Source organism: Pelecanus crispus, chromosome 13 (assembly GCF_030463565.1).
Source record: "Pelecanus crispus isolate bPelCri1 chromosome 13, bPelCri1.pri, whole genome shotgun sequence".
Lineage (NCBI taxonomy): Eukaryota > Metazoa > Chordata > Aves > Pelecaniformes > Pelecanidae > Pelecanus > Pelecanus crispus.
In genome coordinates, this window is record NC_134655.1 from 1,006,077 (window position 1) to 1,028,051 (window position 21,975).

Here is a 21,975-nt window from a genome sequence, read left to right on the forward strand (position 1 = left end):
CGTACGCCGAATTAGCCAAGCTGTTGGCAAAAGCCTCTGAAATTCAATCGTTTTGCTGTAGCAGCACAGACAAAATCTGACCAAGCACCTGTCCCAAGCAGCAGAAGCAGTTTTGGCACGCTCAAGTTTGCCAAGCAAACAAATTACTACTGGTAAAGCAAGTATATATTTCAAGTTACTACAAAATTACTCTCAGAAAAGCAAGGATGTGTATATATTTCAAGCTACTACCAAAATTACCACTACTAAAGCAGCAACTATCTGTCTAGGTGTCTACGTATCAATAGTAGAAGCATGTATATCTACGATTAGTTTCTCGTGTGAATACCTATAGCTATGTATTATTTGAAATGTTGCCAGTATAGTGCTCGTCACACCGCTCCCAGGAGTGAGGCCGGTCGGCGATGGACAAAGCCTCCCCGCATGGATGAGCCATGCCAGGGGATCGGGAGTCGGGGATTTCTCATTCTCATGCAGAGAAATTCTTGCAGGGAGAGGCTCGTTTTGGGGAGAAAGCGAGCCATTTTTATACCATAGCGACACGAGGGGGCGTACCAGACGTTTCTGTTTCTCCCGGAACAGCACATAGGTGATGTTTTCAATTTTTCTCAGACCAATTTTTGCTTTCCCGGGCTGTTTCTCTAGTCCCCCACGTGAAGCAGCCAATACCTGTCGCCAACTCCTACTTTCCCAGACCGTTTTTCACCTTTTTTTGACTAATTTTCCCCTTTCCAGATGATAAGTTTGTCGTTGTCGTTTCTTGTTTTTGTGGTTATCGAGGGTATCTCAGGCTGTTTCGGGTTCTCGGGTGCCCAGCTGCGCTCCGCAGGGATGCTCCTGGTCCCCAGGCTGGCAGTGCGCAGGCTTGCAGGCATCTTCTGCTGTCAGCGTTTTAGCAGACATTTTTTTGTGAGTTTTTTTCCCGTTACAACCTTTATGCCTGCTCCCATCAGTTACTGGCACCAGTCCCCACCCACCACTGGCACCGAGTCCCTACAGCACGGGCGGGAGAGTGCGATGACACGGGGAGTTAAGAAGGGATTTAATAAGAGGCTGGGGCAGGCTGCGGTGATGGGGGCTCGGTCAGGCAAGCGCCGCTTGCACACAACCAGCCCCTTCTACCCTCCTCCTCTCTACCCCTTCCCCGACCGTTCCTTAGTAAGTTTTGCCCAGTGCCACATCCCCCCGCAAATATCCCAAACCCTCATCTTCCTCCTGCTTCCCCCTGCGTATTGGTTCCAAACTCCAGGTTTGTCCTCGCCAAAGCTCTGCCTGGCAGTTCTTGCTGGCCCATCAGTTGGTGACTGGAGATTTTTGGTCTTTGGCATCATCTCCCTTAGAATCATAGAATCCTAGAATCGTTGAGGTTGGAAAAGCCCTTTAAGATCATCCAGTCCAACCATTAACCTACACTACCAAGTCCACTCTAAGCCAATCAAGGGTAGACCAGACTGAACCATGTCCCCAAGTGCCACCTCTGCCCGTTTTTTGAACACTTCCAGGGATGGGGACTCCACCACCTCTCTGGGCAGCCAGTTCCAGTGCTTGACTACCCTTTCCATAAAGAAATTTTTCCTAATATCCAATCTGAACCTCCCCTGGCGTAGCTTGAGCCCATTTCCTCTCGTCCTATTGCTAACTACATGGGAGAAGAGCCCAGCACCCCCCTCCCTGCCCCCTCCTGCCAGGAGCTGCAGAGCGATCAGGTCTCCCCTCAGCCTCCTCTTCTCCAGGCTGAACACCCCCAGCTCCCCCAGCCGCTCCCCACCAGCCCCGTGCTCCAGACCCTTCCCCAGCTCCGTTGCCCTTTTCTGAACACTTTTGCCCCTGTCTACCTGGGCTGTGTCTCCGTGTGCTTTTGTTTATCCCTTCCCCTTCTGCACAGGAAAGGCCCTTGATCGGATAACCTGGAATGAGCTGGGACAGGATGGATGCAGCTCTGGCCTGGTACCCCGGGAGCCTGGAGCTCACCGAGTGCCGTTTCACGGGGTTTGTAGCTCGGTGTGGGAAATTCATTAGATTCCAGCTAATGGCCGGAGCTCCCTGGGTTTGCCGTGTCCCTCGTCCTGGTCCCCGCCACAGGGATGCAGCGACACGCAGGCTGCCAGCCCAGCGCTGGCTGGCTGGAAGGATGTTTTCCTCCTTGCTATGGGGCAGCAGTCGCTGCTGCCAGCGTTTCTATGGGGCACAGCCCTTCCCAGGCCCCCGAGCAAGCCAAGACCCCAATGGATTGCCCGGAGGTGCAGTCTGCCTGCCCAGCCATTGCTGCCCACGCCTGGCCCTGCCGTCACTCCTTCTCCCCATCCTCCTCCTCCCGGCGCTCTGGGCTCAGCGGGGGCGAAAACCGGGGAAGTCTCAGGTCTGTACTCCAGGTTTGATCCACAGCGTCCCAAACTGCTCCCTCTTGGCTGCTTGCAGCTGTGCTCTAAGGCGCAAGTGTTACTGGAGACGCGTCCCTGCCCTGGGCTCTCCGTCCCTGTCCAAGCCGCGCCGTAGGAGCGCCCGTCCCCGGCTCAGCCCCAGCCCTGCCCGGGCTGCGCCGCTGGTGGGAAGTGGTCCCCTGCACCCCAAATCCAGCTGGGGAGAGGGCTGTTCCTCCCCCAGCGAGGAGGGACACCCCGAATCCAGCCTGGTGTCCCTATGCGGGGACGAGGGAATGTCCCAACGCAGCCAGCGGGGTAAGAGAGCCCGCTGCTGCCCACAGCATCCCTGCCGGCACGGCTTGGTGGGGATTCGGCCGGGCCACGGGCGCTCAGCCAGCTCAGGGAGGCAGCGCTTGAAGTAAGGAGGTCGAGGGAGGTGGTGATCCCCCCCCAGCCAGGGTGCAGCATCCAGCACCCACCTCTGGCTTACCCGGATGATTCCTGGCTGCACCTCGAGCCCCATCCCAGTCTCGCAGTGCTCGGCAGCCGGGAAAAAGCGGGTCCAGCACAGAGTGAGAATCCGGCTGCTTCCCAAAACAGCATTCCGCTTTCGTCGATGTAAACCAGTGTGCGGCTGGGGAGCCGAGGGTAGAGGCAGCTGCGGGAACGGCAGCAAAGCCCTAAACTCACAGCTGGGCACTCAAACCTGGTCCAGCACTTGCCAGGGCAGGAGCCAGTCCGTAAGCGTGGTCCGGAATAGGATGGAGTCGTCTTCTGCTTGAGGAAGCAAGTCAGGGATACACACGTTTATTAGAGCAGTGTTATAACAAAGTGAAGAAAAAAGCAACATAAGGTATTTTTTTCTTTGTTTTTTTTTTTTTTTATGGATGAAGATGCTTTGGGTCCCTCAATACAAGAAAGACATTGAGGTGCTGGAGTGTGTCCAGGGAAGGGCAGCGGAGCTGGGGCAGGGTCTGGAGCACAGGGCTGGGAGCAGCGGCTGAGGGAGCTGGGGGTGTTCAGCCTGGAGAAGAGGAGGCTGAGGGGAGACCTGATCGCTCTGCAGCTCCTGGCAGGAGGGGGCAGGGAGGGGGGGGTCGGGCTCTTCTCCCAAGGAACAGCGATGGGACGAGAGGAAATGGGCTCAAGCTGCGCCAGGGGAGGTTTAGGTTGGATATTGGGAAAAATTTCTTTACGGAAAGGGTGGTCAAGCATTGGATCAGGCTGCCCAGAGAGGTGGGGGAGTCCCCATCCCTGGAAGCGTTCAAAAACCGGGCAGAGGTGGCACTTGGGGACATGGTTTAGTCTAGTCTACACTTGATTGGTTTAGTGGTGGCCTTGGTAATAATGTTAGGTTAATGGTTGGGCTGGATGATCTTAAAGGTCTTTTCCAATCTAAACGATTCTATGATTCTATGTTTTAGAGCTGACATACTGTCCAAAGGGGACAAAAAAAAAAAGGACCTTGGCAGAACTTAGTCCAACTTCACCTAAAATGCTACAAACCTGCAAAGGAAACTGCTGCAGGCCACAGCAAAGGTGGGTTAAGAGTCCCGTGGAAGGGAAATCAGCTTGTTGGCTCGCAAAGGGAGTTTGTTACCCGGTGTGCAACAATCCAGTTCACGCACTGAGTTGAGATACCGGTTTTGTTTCGTGTCTGCGCAGAGATGGGTGCTAGGTGGTAATTCCACAGTCCTCCACGGACTTCTCCAGCGTGGGTCCTTCCCACGGGCTGCAGTTCTTCACGAACTGCTCCAGCGTGGGTCCCCGCGGGGTCCCAAGCCCTGCCAGCAAACCTGCTCCAGCCTGGGCTCCTCTCTCCACGGGGCCACAGCTCCTGCCAGGAGCCTGCTCCGGCGTGGGCTTCCCATGGGATCACAGCCTCCTCCGGGCACATCCCTCTGCTCTGGTGCCGGGAAAACTGGACAATTGCTGAAGCACGGTAAGTAGAGGAAAGGTAATTCTGGCAGGGGGAGATCATGACCACCAACTCATGAGCCCCTGACTGCAATTATACCCCAGACTCAAACTGAAGGACAACTCAGCATGCTCATTAATTTAAATAGTAGGCAAAGAGATTTTAACCAATCATAGCACTACATATGTATTAAACTTTTTATTAATTAGTTAATAAAAAGGGAATTAAATATGGTAATGAACATGTATAAATAGATGCTGACTCCATGAGTCGGTGTGCTGGCTTTGTGGAGTTACCACCCAGCACCCATCTCTGTGCAGAAATGATATAAAATCGGTATCTCGACTCACCTGGTGTGCAACAATCCAGGTCACACGCTAACGAACTGCCTTTGTGCGACAACAAGCTCAGGCCAATCTAGTTCAGGGATGCTTTAAAATATATTTAAAAAAAAAAATAAAAATCCAACCCCAAAGGTACGTAGGGATGCTGATGGAGCTGCCTTCCGTGGTCATCCTTTCCAAGGCTGGGAGCATGGTGTCAAAGATGTGCTCGGAGGAGCTGGCAGCAGACAAGGAAGGACAGGAGCGGGCACAGGACAGACAGACAAGGGCTTGGGCTGAGTTTTTCTGAAGAAGGTGACGCGCCGTGGGGATGTTTGGCTTGCAAACTGAGGGAAGGCAAGCTAGAGGGGAAGGTGTGACAGCAGAGCCGCCGTCCCTGAGAACCACCAGCCCGACTTGCTGCATCTTAAAAAGGGACTCACAACGGCAGGAGGAGGAAGCGGTGCAGAAAGCAGCACCGTGCATGGGTGGTGACACCAAAATCCTCATGTGGGCAGAATCCAGCAGAGCTCTGCTGAAAGCAAACCAGCGGCAGCTTAAAGCTTCAGAGGCAAAAGCACAGGCAGGGCAGCAGCACGTCTCGGCAGTGCGGTACGTACGCCTGATATCGCAACAAATACTGACTGGGCCAGTGGCTATAAGCTGGGAGTTAATCTGCTCTTCCGCAGTTGTCTAGGCTGATTAAGAGCAGCAATATCTGGTTAAGACAACTGGATCAAATTCCTTGAAACACTCCAGTGCATCAGGTTTTTTCCCACCGATGGACATTTGCATGTGTCCTGGTTTCGGCTGGTGGCCTTGGTAATAATGTTAGGTTAATGGTTGGGCTGGATGATCTTAAAGGTCTTTTCCAATCTAAACGATTCTATGATTCTATGTTTTAGAGCTGACATACTGTCCAAGGGGGACAAAAAAAAAAAGGACCTTGGCAGAACTTAGTCCAACTTCACCTAAAATGCTACAGGCACAGTGCTGTGGTTTGGATTTAGGATGAGAAGAACGCTGATAACACGCTGATGGTTTAGTTGTTGCTGAGCAGTGCTGACACTAGTTAAGGACTTTTCAGCTTCCCCTGCTCTGCCAGGGGCACAAGGAGCTGGGAGGGGGCACAGCCAGGCCAGCTGACCCCAACTGCCCCAAGGGCCATTCCATACCATCCGGCGTCATGGGCAGTATGGAAACTGGGGGGGTTGGCCGGGGAGCAGCGATCGCTGCTTGGGGACGGGCTGGGCATCAGTCGGCGGGTGGGGAGCAATTGCATTGGGCATCACTTGCCTTCTATATTATTACTACTATTGTTATTATTATCATTACTATTTTACTTTATTTCCATTATTAACCTGTTCTTATCTCAGCCCAGGAGTGTTTCTCACTCTCACTCCTCCGATTCTCTCCCCCGTCCCGCCAGGGCAGGGGCAGTGAGCGACTGCTGCGTGGTGCCAAGCTGCTGGCTGGGGTTGAACCCCGACAGTCCTTTTTGGCACCCAGTGTGGGGCACGGAGGGTTTGAGCTAATACCAGATTAACCAGAGTGTATTAAGGAGTCTGTTAGCAGTTGCCAGTCACAATATTGATTCATCTGTCCACGCTATTAGTTCATCTGATCTGTACCATGCTCTTTTTCATGCTGTACGTGTTAAAGATGGGTGTTGGTTTTTGCAGTTTGCTGTGCTCTGCAGCGATTGGTGATGGTTTGCCTGGGGATTTGTTATTAAAGCACTGATCTTGAGCATTATCTGGTCTTTGGGTTTTGTACAGAAGCCATCACCGTTCTTCAGGCACTGCCTCATGGAGGCAATTAGCAATTATACCTCTTTGAAAGGTTTTTTTTGTGGAGGAAATACAGAATAGCACCTTTGTTACCACCTTCTATGATGTTTCCACCTTTGTTACACTAGCAAGGAAGTATCTTGAGCATCCTTGGGTAGTTAAGATACTTCTACTGGTATTTCTTGGGAACATTGTTTTGTTTTTGACTAAGGTTAATAAGCAATTTAAGAATATCACCCAGAGATCTGCCCCAAGTTATGAGTGGCAGGGTGTGTGGGACAGTATGGGCAAGTACCTAGGACAGTAACTCTATCCCAGCCGAAACCAGGACAACATGCCTTTTGTTCTTTTTTTTTTTTTTTTTTTTTTTTTTTTTTTTTTTTTTTTTTTTTTTTTTTTTTTTTTTTTTTTTTTTTTCCCTCTGACAGCATTATTGAGGGTGGTTAACCTCTAGCTTGGAGCCTGACACAATTTCTAGCTCATGAAAAAGCTGCCCCTGCTTGGGTGATGAGCAGCATTAGCAAGAGCAATGGCTTGTATTTTCTCTTAGCCTATGTTTTATGAATAGAGAGCAGCGAGAGTGGGGTGAGTATCATTTGTCACCTGGACCTATTGCTTGGAGACCTGGTTGGCAATATTTTGGGATGATTTTTGTCTAAACCTTTGCCTCTCCAGGGCTAGGGTAGAGGCAAAGCTTACGGATGCCTTGCTTCAGCTGATGGCAGCTTCCTGGTGCTCTTCCCTGGCTGCCCGTGGTGGGTGACTGCTGCTCCCCGGCTGGTGGAGGGACGATCCTTCACTCCCCTTCCTGCCTCTGTCCTTGGGTTTCTTCCATCACCTGGTGAAAACACAGGGACCCTGTCCTTTGGTGGCACGAAAGGGACCAGGAGCTCTCCAACCACGCTGTGAAGCATCCCATAGCAAGCCGCGCTGCTGGGGGGGACCAGGTTGTGCCAGCCCTGGGACGAGCGTCCCCGGCACGCGGTGCCGTTGCGCTCCTCTTAAACATCCCAATCTACTTCTCCCAAGTAACAAGTGATAGGATGAGAGGAAATGGCCTCAAGCTGCGCCAGGGGAGGTTTAGGTTGGATATCAGGAGAAATTTCTTCACAGAAAGAGTGGTCAAGCATTGGATCAGGCTGCCCAGAGAGGTGGGGGAGTCCCCAGCCCTGGAGGGGTTCCAAAAACGGGCAGAGGTGGCACTTGGGGACATGGTTTAGTGGGCATGGGGGTGTTGGGGTGATGGTTGGACTGATGACCTTAGAGATCCTTTCCAACCTTAGTGATTCCTAGTTTTTACTTTCATTAAAAAATAATGCAGCCACCAAGGCAGGAAACACGAAATTATTCCTCTGCCCTTAACTGGTTTAGTGGTGGTCTTGGTAGTGTTGGGTTAATGGTTGGACTGGGTGATCTTACAGCTCTTTTCCAACCTGAACGATTCTGTGATTCTATGATAATCCCTCAAATCACCCCCAGGGGCCAGCCTGGGGGAAGCAGTAACTCCCCCCCGCACCGTGACCCCTCCAGAGGCGGGGGAAGGCTGCAGCTGCACATGCACCAGCACCCCCGAAACGCAGGGGTGCAGCATCAGCCCCCGTGCCGACATCAAGCCTAAGGCTCAGCTGCAGGAGAAGTAGTGGGGGAGGCGGTCCCTGACCCTCAAATCCTTCTGGCCTCTCTGAAATAAGGAGGCAGGAGAAGAAGGTGGGGCTGGGGCACGTCTGCGGTGCCAGCGTGGGAGGGAGGGAGGTTTCTCCGAGACAGAGCGGGGCAGAAGAGGGAGCGAGTGAAGCGAGTACAGGATGTGTGCATATTTAGTGTTGATGTGTGGGTAAAGGACCTGTGGTTTTCCTCTGTTTGTAGCTGTTTTGGGTTAGGTGTACTAGAAGAGTATGTTTTTACTCAAATCAGACTGCAGCTGCCTGGAGAACTGCCATACTCGGGCAGCTGCTTCCTTGTTATTATGAATTAACTATTCATAAATATTTGTTATGACTTAGATATTCATCATTAAATAATAAGGATTTGCAATAGCAGGGAACCAGCTAATGGCAGTGAGTTACCAAGGTGCCTGTGACTTCCGTGCTCCGGCCAGCGTGCTTTATTTTCATCTTCTTCTCCTTCTGCTTAGTCCTGTGATCTGGAAATAAAGGAAAGGCCAAGTAACTCTTGGGTTTCCAACAGCGCCCTGGCAATTCGGGCTGCACCCTGCATTTCATGGGATGGGTGAAGAAAAGCTGGCTGCAGAGGGCAGTGAAGATGGGAGCCTTTCACTGGGCAGAGCCTCTCTGTTTCCAAAACCAGGAGAGCCCCGTTTTTTGGGGGGGAATCAAGAAGGCAGCATGGAGAGTGGGCTTCTGCCTACGACACCCACCTTGCCTGCAAGCCCCCGAGGCTCTCACCTGCCTCCCTTTGGCTGCATGGACGCGGTGCAATATTTCCTACATTTCAGACTTGGAAATGCTCTGTGCACTCTGGGAAAGCATGCGAATCCCCTTTCAGTCCTCTCCTCGAGGGCATCGTCTCCTCAACATGCCACTGACCCTCCTTCTTACCACTTCCCTGAGATGCTACATGTGATCCCGAAGGCTGAGCCAGCATTTTCGGGAAGCCCGCTTGGGATGGCCAGCCAGCCCTCGAGACCGGGCCACTGCAGAGCCTGTGCAGGGGGAGGCCAGATATGTTTGTTAATCGTGGCAGTGAGGGGATTCATATGGTGAGCCCACAGGCACCAGGAACTTTAAAAGGAGAAGCTAGAAAAAACACAGTAGACATGTGGAAATCACCTCCCTGATCTCTTCCCTCTCAGAGCTGGAGGGATGGAAAATGAGCGAGCTGACCTCACTCTGAAAGCTCCACTTCACTAGGATGACTGGTCAGCTGCTCTCCTGGGTCATAAAATGTATTTCTGTCTGTTTATCAGACAGTTTTCTCCTCCCAAAGCTTGCCATAGCTGAGTGGTTTTTTGACCAGCGTATGGCTATCGCTAGGCAAGACCACGGTAGGACGTTCTGGAGGAGAAACTCGCTTTCCTTGGGCATCCGTGGACAAAGCAGAGGTGCTGGCAAGGACCGCAGGCAGGGACCAGTGCCTACTGTGGCTTTCCTAAAAGGATGGACACTGGAGTTGGGTCCTCAGCTGATTTGGACAGTCCTGCTCTTTAAAAGAGAAATCTGGGGTTCGCCTAACTGAAAGCATCTTTCCTCATACCTGCGGCCAGGGGAGGGTGTGAGAGCTGAGCCTGGGGGTCTCAGTGGCCGAGCAGCTCATTACGGCTCCTGGAAGGGAACTGCAGGGCTACTTACACCACAGGAAGAGGAGCAGCAGCATTATGAGGACTGCTATAGCACCGCAGACATAGCTGGTCGTCAGATCAATGGCCTCCGAGCAGCCTTGCTCTGCCGAAGAGAAAGGGAGAACTTGTCAGCAGTGGCTCCTCTGGCCAACACCCCGCTTTGAGCATTTGGGCACCACGAATTTAATCAAGGGAATTCCTATGTGATGGAGAGGGGGGATCCCTGTGTTTCAAATCATGGAGCTGCTGGGGCGAGCCTTGCTTTGCTACATAAGAGCTACGACCTCAGCGCGAAGCTGCCGTGACTATGTCAACTACAAGGTTTCTTGCAGGACCAACCATGCATAGCCACCTAAGGACTCTCTCTGCCCTGTGTGAAGCCAACCCCCCCCCCAGATACCCCACCGCTCCCCAAAAGGAAGGCGAGCAAGGGCACGGGTGGTGCAAACCTGGGCCACCCCTTACCATGGAGCTGCTGGGTATTGTGGAGCAAGAGGGTGGTGAACAACAAGTTGACGATAAGTGTTGTGGGGGCTGCAGAGTTACGGAGGACACAGTGCCCTGGGAGAGGGAAAAAATGCTGACAGATGAGAGAAAAATGTATAAGGAGTGCAGGCTGGCACGTGGAGGAGCCGGGCTTCGGTGGGAGGGTGAGCAAGGCGTGGGCGATGTCTCTGGACATGCGCCACAGCAGCGTGCCGAGCCTCCGCTCCCTCCTGGGAGTGAACACCTAAGGAGTTTCCTCCTGGGCTCTTCTCAGGCCTTTTCCACCAGAGGTTTAGATCATAAAGAGCAACTTACATGTTTTCATTTTCAAGCAGCTGAAAGCTCCTGGTCTCCATACCGCCACTGCTGCCACATAGGCAGTTGCTATTACCGTGGCAAAGACGACCAACCCAAGCAAGACGAAGGGAGGAGAAGGACCTGCAGGAGCAGAAGTAAACCAGAAGGTGAGATGGAAACTGGCGGAGGCAGTGGTCTGAGAACAAGGCAAGGAAAGTTGGCTTGTGGCAACCCTGCGCCCAACTGCTGCGTCTGGGAGTGCAGGATCCGTCACCCTGTGCAACGGGGCTGTGCAGCAGGAGCAGGACTGCAGGCTGCAGCCAAGAAGCATCCCCATGGCCTGGGGATGGGTCTGGAAGCAGGACTGGCTCGGCGCTGCTGGCCAGGGGACCATATCCTACAGCTGAGGACAGTTGTTGTCCTGGAAGTTGGTAGCAAGCAACATTTATTATAAATGTACACACAGGCAGCACCCTTCTTTCAACAGAGAATGGGGAGAAGACCCGCATGTTTTGGGGGGTGGGTTTCTTTGGGCTTGTTTGCCCTAATGTCTGCTTGCAGCTCAGCATGTAGCAAATGAGCACCCATGGCATGACAAACGGGTAGCCTCAGCCTGGGGCAGGGAAGAATTGGCTACGGAGCAGTTTTAGAACAGCCGAGCTTTGTGTTCGTCGCCCGTGGTCCCTTAAGGTCTGGTGGAAGTGGTTTCTGAACCACTTTTTAATTTTTGAGAAGTCCTGGAGAAGGCGTAGTGGTACCCAAAGAGTGCAAAGGGACAAATGTAGCCTTTTGGTTTCAAAAGAGCAGAGAAAGAGGAGCCTGCAGGCGACAGAGCAGTGAAGTCTAACTTCAATTTCTCCACATCAAATAGTGCTACATCAAAGATGCTACTGTAAAGACCTGGAGGAAAAAGAAAGATGAGACACTGAAGCAATCAAGAACAAATGAGGTTAAACAAATCCTACCTTTTTCCTGCATCCAGATGATGGAGGTGGTGAGCAGGAGGACAGAGGAGATACACAGCAGACCATGGGTGGTCAGAGTTACAAGTTTCTGTGCTGCTTCTCCTGGGAAAAAAGGCAAACGTACTCAGTACCACACAAACAGGATGGGTGCAGCCTGCAAGGGGAAGGTAAACAACAAGCACAGGTTTTCTTTGTAAAGAATTGAATCCCTGAGGTTTAGAAACCCTGAAAAGAAAACCTGGTGAACTTTCAAGGGCTTGCTTTGATTTCAGGAGGAACCAGGAGAATCCCACCAGATTTGGGGTTGTTCCACACTGAACCAGACACCAATCCCACCTAGTGAGACACTTTACAACACTTCTGCCTGAGTTTTTGCCTCCTATAATGACCTGACAAGTGCTGGATTTCCTCTGGAGACCCATTTCATGGAGGAAAGCCCACATAGCACAAGCTCTGCCCACAAGCACCAGGAGTGGATTGCTCCTCAGGGGAGATTACCCTCAAAGGCAAGACCTAACACCACAACCTGGACATGTCCCCAGTGTCAATGCTGAGAGACAGATACACATGGGAGAACGTTCCTGCCAGCTGTAGGGCTTCACCTCTACTCTCCAGATCGTCTCCGTTATTCTGGGGATTATTCCTGGTGGGTAGAAGAACGCACTAGCAGGTTACAAAGACTGTGTGGGAGGACTTGCTGTTGGCTACGTCTTTAGGTTTGTTCTCTGTTATTCAATATAAATGCTGCTGCTGAAGCACGCATGTTAACCTCTACGCTCCTCGGGTACTGATCCAATGTCATGACCCAAACACCAGTGTGCTTGGACACCAAAACCCATGAGACATGATCTTTGGCCAACTCCAGGCAGGAAGGCTCTTCCCATGCAGCCTGCGTGTCCTGCACTTTTTATTTCTTCCCAGGGATGCTTGAGGAATGGGAGATGAATGACTTGTATGCTCAGTACTGTGATATTTTTGGCTCCATCTCTCACAACGTCATTTGGGATTAGCTGCTTCTAGGGAATTTTATTTTTCCGTGGAAGCTACAGAGGCATAAGAAGAAATGCATGAGCTGAACACATTTCCTCCCAGTACTGATGTGAATTAGGGCAACAGGGGAGAATGAGCTTGGCTGAGGCTTTCTGCCATCTGCCCTGTGCACGGTGGGGAGAGAAGGGTTTAGTTTGGGGGGCTGGGGTGTAGTCCTGGCACTCACCGAACCTGTACTCCCTCAGCAGACAGAGCAGGATAACGAAGCTGGTGGCAGAGGTGGTGATGAACATCAGCGTGACGACGGCCAGCCTCTGCACATGGTAAAGGGGAGGTGTGAGACCTGCAAGGCAGGGCAGGAGGGAAACCCCACACTGGAGACAACCCCAAAACACAGAGCGGCAATCCCAGGAAACTGCAAAATGCTGGAAAGCCTGAGGGATGAGTCCTGGGTCTTCCTTGCTCAGGAAAGCCCACGAGAGACAGTTGCACTCTGTGGGCTGGACCTGCAGCAACATGACAACCCGCCGGACCCGCCAAGGCAGGGCAAGGCTAACCTGTCACCGTCAGGTTCAGGGCTGCCTCCTTCCAGCTTATCACGTTGCTGACGTTGCAGGAGTAGTAGCCGCAGTCCGACTTCTGTCCATTCCTTATCTGCAGCATGGTGCTGTCTTCAGAGAGCAGACAGTGTTTTTCAGGGGGAAGGGGATGTCCCTCCTTCTTCCAGGAGATGGAAGCCACCGTTCCCTCTGGCACCATGCAGACCAGCTCGATGGGCAAACCTGCCAGGTTCAAACTGTACTGGAGCTCAGGTTGGGGCACAGGCTCTGAAAAAGCAGAGAGCAGCATGGTAGCACTCCCAGGAGCATGAGTACTGCCTTGCTTTGGACCTGAAAACTGGCCGACATGCAAGAATACCAAGCCCCTTGGGTAGTGATCAGGTCCTTCCCTTCTGATTTACACCCCAGGTCGGGTTGGAGAGAGAGAAGATACTGTGGGAGCAGGGCAACATCCACCCAAGTTCAAAGCAGAAAGCAGATGTCCCCATTCCTGCCACCGCACTGCCCCTGGGATGGACACTACCAACCCTTGGAGATCAGGCATGGCACCCTGGCCTCAGGGATACCAACCCGAAAGAGCTGCTCCCAAATTCTTCAAATCATTACCATGGCATTTGTTTTGCTCATCAAACAGGAGCAGAAATCCCTTCTCTTGAGGGAATTTTATGCCATACGCTTCCTGTGAGCAGCTGTTCATGACAAAACAACTAGATAAAAGTTAAGGTCGAAGGTGTCCCCCCTTTCTATCACTCTAGGATGAAGGCACCATGCAGCCTGATGTCCCAACCAGGAACTCAACCCACAGCCAGACTCAGTTGCAAAAACCCCTCTGGCATTTCCCAGCAGCTCTTTTAGGGTCTCCAGTCTATGTCTTTCAAGGCAGTGACAAAACCAGAAATCCTCCTCTAGTTCAAGACGTGCTGCTCCAGCTGGATGCACATAAGCCTGATGGGATTCATCCCAGGGTACTGAAAGAGCTGGCTGATGTTATCGTGCGACCTCTCTCCATTATTTTTCAATGGTCTTGGGAATCTGGAGAGGTCCCAGTCAACTGGAAGCTAGCAAATGTTGTCCCCATTTTCAGGAAGGGTAAGAAGGAAGACCATGGTAATTACAGGCCTGCTAGTCTCACTTCAGTGCCTGGTAAAATTATGGGGAAGGTCATTCTGGGAGTTACTGAAAAACACTTGAGAGACAATGCAGTCACTGGTCATAGCCAGCACGGGTTCACAAGGGGAAGGCCCTGCTTAACTAACTTAATTTCCTTTTATGACAAGGTCACCCGTCTAGTTGACCAAGGGAAGCCAGTAAATGTGTTTTGGTTTTTTTTTTTTTTCTTAGCAAAGCTTTTGATACTGCCTCTCACAGCATTCTTCTGCAATGGTTCTCACAGCACACAGCTAGACAAGTCCATAATACGTTGGGTGAGCAACTGGCTGACATGTCAGGCTCAAAGAGCTATAGAAAAAGGGGTGACATCAGGCTAGCGGCCAGGCACCAGTGGGGTTCCCCAGGGCTCGATTTTAGGGCCAGTGCTCTTTAATGTTTTTATAAATGATCTGGATGCAGGAGTCAAGTGTACATTAAGTTTGCTGATGGTACTAAACTAGGAGGAGCTATGGACTCCCTCAAGGGTAGGGAGGCCTTACAGAGAGATCTGGATAGACTAGAGAGCTGGGCAATCACCAACCGTATGAAATTCAACAAGAGCAAGCTCTGGATTCTCCACGCAGGATGGGATAATCGTGGTTATATGCACAAATACAGGGATGAGAGGCTGGAGGGCAGCCCTACAGAAAGAGATCTGGGGGTTTGGGTTGATGGCAAGTTGAATATGAGTCAACAGTGTGCCCTGGCAGCAAAAAGGGCCAACCGTGTCCTGGCGTGCATCAAGCACAGCATGGCTAGCCGGCCGAGGGAGGTGCTTGTCCCACTCTACCCTGCACTGGTGTGGCCCCACCTCGAGCACTGTGTGCAGTTTTGGGCACCTCGATACAAGAAGGACATCAAACTATATGAGTGTGTCCAGAGGAGGGTGACCACGATGGTGAAAGGCTTCGAGGGCAAGAGTTACGGGGAGCGGCTGAGGTCACTTGGCTTGTTCAGCCTGGAGAAGAGAAGGCTGAGGTGTGACCTCATCGCCGAGGGGGGACCTCGTCGCAGTCTACAAATTCCTCACGGGGGGGCGGAGGGGGGCAGCGGAGCGGGAGGTGCTGATCTCCTCTCTCTGGTGACCAGCGATAAGACACGAGGAAATGGGATGAGGCTGCGTCAGGGGAAGTTCAGACTGAACATTAGGTTCTTCTCTGAGAGGATGGTCGGTCACTGGAACAGGCTCCCCAGGGCAGTGGTCAGGGCACCAAGCCTGTCAGAAGTCAAGGAGCATCTGGACGACGCTCTTAGTCATACGGTTTAGCGTTAGGTAGTCCTGCGAGGAGCAGGGAGTTGGACTCGATGGTCCTTATGGGACCCGTCCAACTTGAGATAGTCTACGACTCTATTCTGGTTGCCATCTTGTGGACCTGTCTGCTGCACTGACTGGCGAATCTTTGTCTGAGAAAACCATCCTCTCAACACGTTTGACTCACTGATAACTTCAAGGTAGGTTGTCCTAGCTTTATCCTGCTTCAGATCAACTGTTGCCTTATAGATGCCGCTGTCTGCCTCTTGTAACCTCTGCAGGACAATCGAGCCATTCTCTGGATAGAAAATCACTCTTCCTTGGTAAGCTGTGTAAACGGTTACAGACTGGGAATCTGCATAGTACTGCAGGATGAACTCCGGGGTGGTTTTTCTTATGTATTCCCACTCGGTGAAGGTTACGTTCTTGACATCCGGCGCATGCATCAGTATGGAAGATCCTACAGCTGCAACTCTTCTTTCTGTGATTTCCACCACCGCGGAGGACCCCTGCAAAACCAGCAACAAGTCTGGAAATAGAAGAGATGCCAGAGCAGGATGGGTTAATTTTAAAGCAAGAGCCAAAGAGCAATTTAATCTGCTTGTACATCCTACTTCTATTTTTTCTGGCACAAGTTACCAACTGACTTCCCTGAAGCACTTTATGCCATGTGTCTGGTTTCCTTCCGCCTTTTTCAAGATAAAACCTGTAACGTTTTTGTTGGTGTTATAGAACACACCACATCGTTATAGAAATACTTCTTAGCTGGTTAAGACAATTCCTTGCCCTTTGGAATGAAAATGGTGGGAACCTGGGCTTTTTGGGGGTTTCCTGCACATCAGGAATTGCTAACAGTGACCATAATCAGTGCGGCTTCACCCCTGGATCTTGAGCTCCTCCCTTGGCACCTGAAAGGAAGAGCATTGCTTGGAAAACAAGCTCTGAAACGCACTTTGTTGGGACTATGTAGTCCTGGCTGCTAAACAAGCGGTGTCTGAGCGCTGACCTTTCTGAATGCTGTTAAAACCTATAGGTGTATTCAGCCTTGGCCTCACCATCCTCTCAAGAAGAGGTTAAGCCCTGCAAAACTGCTGCTCCCACTTAGCCAGGCGCCCGTCGACCTTCTGCATCTGGAAGGAGCTCACTCATCACATAGTCACATTTCCTGGCACCTCTGAGTAATGCAACTGCTGTCTGGTGCAGCTGCTGTGTAGACGTAGACGAGCTGCTTTTAACATGAAAAGGAATATAAACAGGCGTTTACATAAGAGCCCTGCTCTTGAAAATGTTTTATGGTTTCTCCTGGGGAGAATGAAGCTAATGTAGGGGCCAGTCTGCAAGTGTGACCCCAAAATGTACCCTTGGCTGTACAAAGCCCAGGCATGAGAATCCCGCCGTAGCACTGCTGGCGTAAAAGGACTTAGCAAGTGGAAAGTCACGTCCAACATCGCCAGCCCCAAATCTGCCAGAACGGTCATCCGGGAGCCGCTTTTAGCACGTTTAAAAGGTTGTGCTGGTTGCTGAAGAGGGAACAAGCTACAGGAACGGGTGCCAAAAGGAAAGCTCATGTAAGCAAAGAGGAAAGATGATGGAGGGGAGGCTCAGGGGAGGCTATGGGAGAGCAGACCATGGTCAGAGAGCGGAGAAGAGGCTCGCAGGGAAGCAATCCTCAGGCGTGCAGTGGAGGAGATCTGCTTGTAAGAGGTGGTGGTGATGGTACCCAGGTACGGCGATGCCGCAGCACTGGGAGGAAGGAGGCACCTGCCAGGATGGCTCCCCAGAGCGCACGCCTTTACCAACACTGCTGCGGCCCCGAGCAGGGGTGCAAGGAGAGCACAGAAATGCTGCAAGCATATGCTCGTCGGGGCTCAGCCCCAGGCAGCGGCTCAGCACCACGCAGCCATCGCTCACTGCCCCTGCCCTGGCAGGATGGGGGAGAGAATCGGAGGAGCGAGAGTGAGAAACACTCCTGGGCTGAGGTAAGAACAGTTTAATAATGGAAATAAAGTAAAATAGTAATGATAATAATAATAATATAATAGTAATAGTAATATCCAAAGCAAGTGATGCCCAATGCAATTGCTCCCCACCCGCCGACCGATGCCCAGCCCGTCCCCGAGCAGCGATCACTGCTCCCTGGCCAACCCCCCCAGTTTCCATACTGCCCATGACGCCGTATGGTATGGAATGGCCCTTGGGGCAGTTGGGGTCAGCTGGCCTGGCTGTGCCCCCTCCCAGCTCCTTGTGCCCCTGGCAGAGCAGGGGAAGCTGAAAAGCCCTTGACTGGCATAAGCAGCGCTGAGCAACAACTAAACCATCAGCGTGTTATCAACATTCTTCTCATCCTAAATCCAAAACAGAGCACTAAGCCAGCTCCTAGGAAGAAATTAACTCTATCCCAGCCGAAAGCAGGACACTCTCCAAGGAGGCGCACGGCCGATGCAAGCCCCCCGCGCGTCCCTTTTCGTACTCACAGCCTGCCACGGCCGCCTGCAGCCAGGTTAACATGGTAAAGCCCTGCAGGCTCTTTCAAACCAGCACGAGGGATGAGCTTCTTCTGCAGCGACGCGCTCGTGGGATGGCCGCTCTAAGCGTGATGGATGGCCCTGCGCAGGACACTGTGAAAAGCACCACAGTGAAAAGGCGGCTCAGCGCCGCGACAGGGGAACCCCCCGCCTTCTCCCCGTGCCCCCGCAGCGCTGGCATCTCCGCAGGCGGCACGGGCTGGAGCAGGGCGCTGCTGTACGGCAGCCCGAGCCCGCGCCGCTCATAGCAGCGCAGCTGAGGGAAACCACTGCAGCCATATCATAGCACCAATTCACCGCAGTTATTAAAAAACAGAAAGATCTCGTCTCAAAGACCACTGACAGCTAACGGCATCAAGACCAGCATGGGCACAGCAGTTATTGTGGGGGGACAAGAGGGCCTGGGTGCTTTCTGCAGCCCTTCCTGTGTGGTGGGGCTTTGCAACGCTGGCAGGTGCAGCCCTGCCTCAACCCTTTAGCGTTCAATCTGCATCTGCTGGCCATTTGTATTTAGCAACCACCTCCACAGCCTCCCAGGGCAGCAGGAGCCACACAGTCGCACCCTGACACCTACACAAGTACTTTCTCTTCTCAGGTTTAACCCATTTCATCATCTTCCTGAGCAGCCCTGACACTTGTTCTGGGCTCTGCATCCACCTTGTGCATCACCTTCATGACTGCGAAACCTCCATCCCATCCCCTTTCCCACCCCCCTCCTCCCCACCCTGAAGCCTCCCAGACTTTTCAGTCTCCCCTTGCAAGCCCTTGATCGTTTTGCCTGCGGTTCTCTGGGTCTTCTCCAACTCCTTGTTGAGAGCTTTGGCTGGGGAAATTGATAAGAGCCTTTGGGGCAAGAGAGGCCCATGCAAGGTGGAAGGTGGTTTAGATCTCCCTGCAGTCACGCAAACTGTTTTATCGCTTGAAGAGAACCTCTCGTCCCACACAAGGCATTAGCACAGTCGAGTATTTGCAGTCTGCGAGGCGGTTGCAAACATGCACCAACGCTTTTGGCAAGGGGCAGATATTTGCAGAAGTTTTCACTGAATCTTACATGAAGAGGGAGAGGAATCGGACTTGTGAAGGCGCATGTGCTTAAGGCTGTCATGTTTTCCCCTTGGCCTCTAGCATTGTTGCTATGCTGCGTTATCTTTTATTTTTACAAAATCCACATGCAAAAGCTGGAACAGAAGCACGCTACAGCCTGCTGGAGTTTTACAAAGAGGGCTTTTTAAGGAATAGCAGGATCCTCCTTCCAAAGCATGCATGTGGCACTTGGGAAACACGCCCGAGCCACCGTAGCCTCTCACCCAGCCTTTTAAAGGAATGGAATGTGTGCCAGCTGTTTTTCAGCTGAGGCAAAAGAGCTCATTATGTGAGCTGGAGCTACCATACCACCAAGACACCATGTATCTGAACAAAAAATGTCTGTGTCGGCGGAGACGGGAAGCTTCCCAGCGCCACAAAGCCCTTCCAGGCTTTGGGGGCTGCTGTGGGCACGAATCGATCTTCTGCGAGCGAGGCGGGGAGTCCTCCCTGCTGCTGGAGAGGGGCGAGAGGCTCCCTTAGGGACAGGCCAAATAAAACTGCCCCGCCGCTATCGCAGCCGCCTCCTCCGGCAGTTTGCGCGTCGCGCAGAGGTCGGCAGCTGCCAACGTCCGCGGCGAGCAAAAGGGGCTTGTTGTGGCCTGGCAGAGCAAGCCGCAGCTGCGCGGGGCGGGGAAGCCAAATGCCATCTGCCCGGGCGCTGCGCCTTGCTGCTCGCGCCGGCGTTATCGTGTCGCCAGCACCCGCGCGGACGGCGGCGGGCGAAGAGGAGCCGCGGTCTTTATCAGCCCCCAGCAAAAGGAAGGTGGGGGACGTGTCGGGCTGGGCGTTATCTGGGCGCGGGCGGCGGGGGCTGCTCAAACACCGCGTTTACCTGGAGGCATGTCTCCCGAGCGCCGGCTCCTGCAGAAGGGTTCCTGGGGAAGGGTGCCGCGGCGTCCTGCAGAACACATGAATTCATGTTTATACATATACAAATGGCATTTACAAAAACACAGCGGTCGTTAAAAGCACGGAGTTCCCCTGACCTTCGTGCGTAGTAATAGACCTTGTGATAGGAACAAAAAAAACCCACGAAAGGGATGTGTTTGCCATGACGGAAGGCGAGTTGCCCAGGGAAAGCAGGTGTGTGGCGTACCTGCTGGCACCGTCAGGCCCTTTGATAAGGATATATGTTCTCATATATTAAAACCACTGTGTGCTCTTTCTGCTCTTATGCAAAGCCCTTCCTGCAAAATGATGAGGAATGATCTTTGGTCTTGCCTGACATAAAAAAGAGAAGCAAATCATCCTATTACAGCTCATCCTACAGATGAGTAAATATCTATACTCTATAAAGTATCGCATTAGCAAATACGAAACCCTACTGAGCAATGTGTCATTTTGTTCTGTCTCACATCTGCGGCAGCACAGAAAAAAGAACAGCAATAAGGGAACTGCTAAAACCGATGACAAGCAGAGAAACTGTAAACCAGTACTCAACGGTAGTGCCTTGCACGTAAGGGGAAAAACCCACCTTCAGCTAAAATCCCAAGTCCCCTGTAAACAGCAGGACTATCGTGCAGGTAGGCTGATACAAACCGTGAGCGCCTCGAAAGTCCCCAGACTGATTTGTGCGCAAACCAGAAGTGAGAGTAACCAAAAAAAGAAGCAGCAGGTAGAAGTCATCTGGAAAAGAGCGGCTTTATGCGTAAGCGCAGCTCTAAGTAAACCCAGAAAACCCCTTCCTCATTAATGAATTATGAGGAAGTTCAGAGAATTTTGTAACTTTACCCTGCCCTCGCCGAACGCTCTTCGCAGCGTGCAGTCAGCACAGACGAATTGAGAGCCTGGCACCGACCCCGCGTGCAAAAAGCCACCAAACCCAACCGCGGGGGCCGTGACGAGTTCCTCCACGTACGAGGGGGCTGCAGCCGGCCACTGCTGCGTTGCCAGCAGAGTAGCCAGCTCTGGCCGTGCCGGCGGCCGGACAGACGGCACGGACGCACGGTCGCGGCGGCCAGGTGCTGGAGGGGGGCTCTCTGGATGTGCGCAAACAGCCGGGAAGGGACTGGGGGGTGGGAGGTGGATTGTTTAGCAGCTGTATAAACAGGCCTGGGAGAATTTAATGCTGGATCCTGCCTACATGTAAGTATTTGCTCTTTCTGGGGCTGCGTGGGAGGGGAGAGCGGAGCCCGGTGCCTGGGGGAGAGAGCGCCTGCAGCCCCACAGGGAAGGGGGGGATCCCCCCAGCCCCTGCCTCATCTCCCTGTCCCCACTGCTCCGGTACATATCCCCATCACTCCAGTGCACATCCCCACCGCTCCTGGCTCCGTGGGGTCCCTGGTCCCCTCGCTTCAGCCCCCAGCCCCACCACTCCAGTCCCCTGGTCCCCTTGCTCCAGTTCCTGTGTCCCATGGGTCCCAGTCCCCAGCCCCATCACTCCAGTCCCTGGTCCCCCTGTCCCGTCCCAATCCCCTCGCTCCCAGTACCTGCTCCCACCGCTCACAGCCCCCAGCCCCACCACTCCAGTCCCCTGCTCCCCTCACTCCAGCCCCCTTGTCCCATGGGTCTAGTATCCAGCCCCACCGCTCCAGTCCCTGCTCCCACCGCTCCGGTCCCGTGGTCCCCGCACTCCAGTCCCCTCATCCCATGGGTCCAGTATCCAGGCCCACCAGTCCCCTGGTCCCCACCGCTCACAGCCCCCAGCCCTACCACTCCAGTCCCCTGGTCCCCTCGCTCCAGTCCCCTCGTCCCATGGGTCCACTATCCAGCCCCACCGCTCCCCTGGTCCCCACTGCTCCAGCCCCCAGCCCCACCACTCCAGTCCCCTGCTCCCCTCGCTCCAGTCCCCTCGTCCCATGGGTCCAGTATCCAGCCCCACCGCTCCAGTCCCTGCTCCCACCACTCCGGTCCCCTGGTTCCTTCAACTCCAGCCCCACCGCTCCCCTGGTCCCCCCTGCTCCAGCCCCCAGCCCCCCCACTCCAGTCCCCTCATCCCATGGGTCCAGTATCCAGCCCCACCAGTCCCCTGGT

The 21,975-nt window shown here is 53.1% G+C and overlaps 1 protein-coding gene across 2 annotated transcripts; it reads right to left on the minus strand.

Annotated features, from left to right (window-relative positions):
* Positions 1-6,815: 6,815 nt before the first annotated feature.
* LOC142594832 (uncharacterized) lies at positions 6,816-19,887 on the minus strand. 2 transcript variants are annotated; one of them, XM_075720715.1, is made up of 11 exons: positions 19,835-19,887; positions 17,866-18,009; positions 15,579-15,920; positions 12,988-13,257; positions 12,657-12,773; positions 11,441-11,542; positions 10,494-10,616; positions 10,158-10,253; positions 9,703-9,795; positions 8,461-8,537; positions 6,816-7,232 (listed from the first exon to the last, which is right to left on the minus strand). In XM_075720715.1, the coding sequence occupies exons 2-11, from the start codon at positions 17,897-17,899 to the stop codon at positions 7,191-7,193; spliced, it is 1,296 nt and encodes a 431-aa protein (XP_075576830.1). In that variant the 5' UTR covers positions 17,900-18,009; positions 19,835-19,887; the 3' UTR covers positions 6,816-7,190. The 2 variants fall into 2 exon arrangements, with proteins under 2 accessions (XP_075576830.1, XP_075576831.1); XM_075720716.1 differs by lacking the exon at positions 17,866-18,009.
* Between the last annotated feature and the right edge of the window lie 2,088 nt (positions 19,888-21,975).

What these genes read in the sequence shown, in the direction of transcription:
- LOC142594832 (XM_075720715.1), bottom strand. Translation starts at nt 17,899, where the DNA reads ATGTTAACCTGGCTGCAGGCGGCCGTGGCAGGCT. An exon ending in CTGCTTGAAAATGAAAACAT is followed by an intron (nt 10,254 to 10,493) that starts GTAAGTTGCTCT and finishes TCCCTCTCCCAG; the next exon opens with GGCACTGTGTCCTCCGTAAC. An exon ending in CAATACCCAGCAGCTCCATG is followed by an intron (nt 9,796 to 10,157) that starts GTAAGGGGTGGC and finishes TCTCTTCGGCAG; the next exon opens with AGCAAGGCTGCTCGGAGGCC.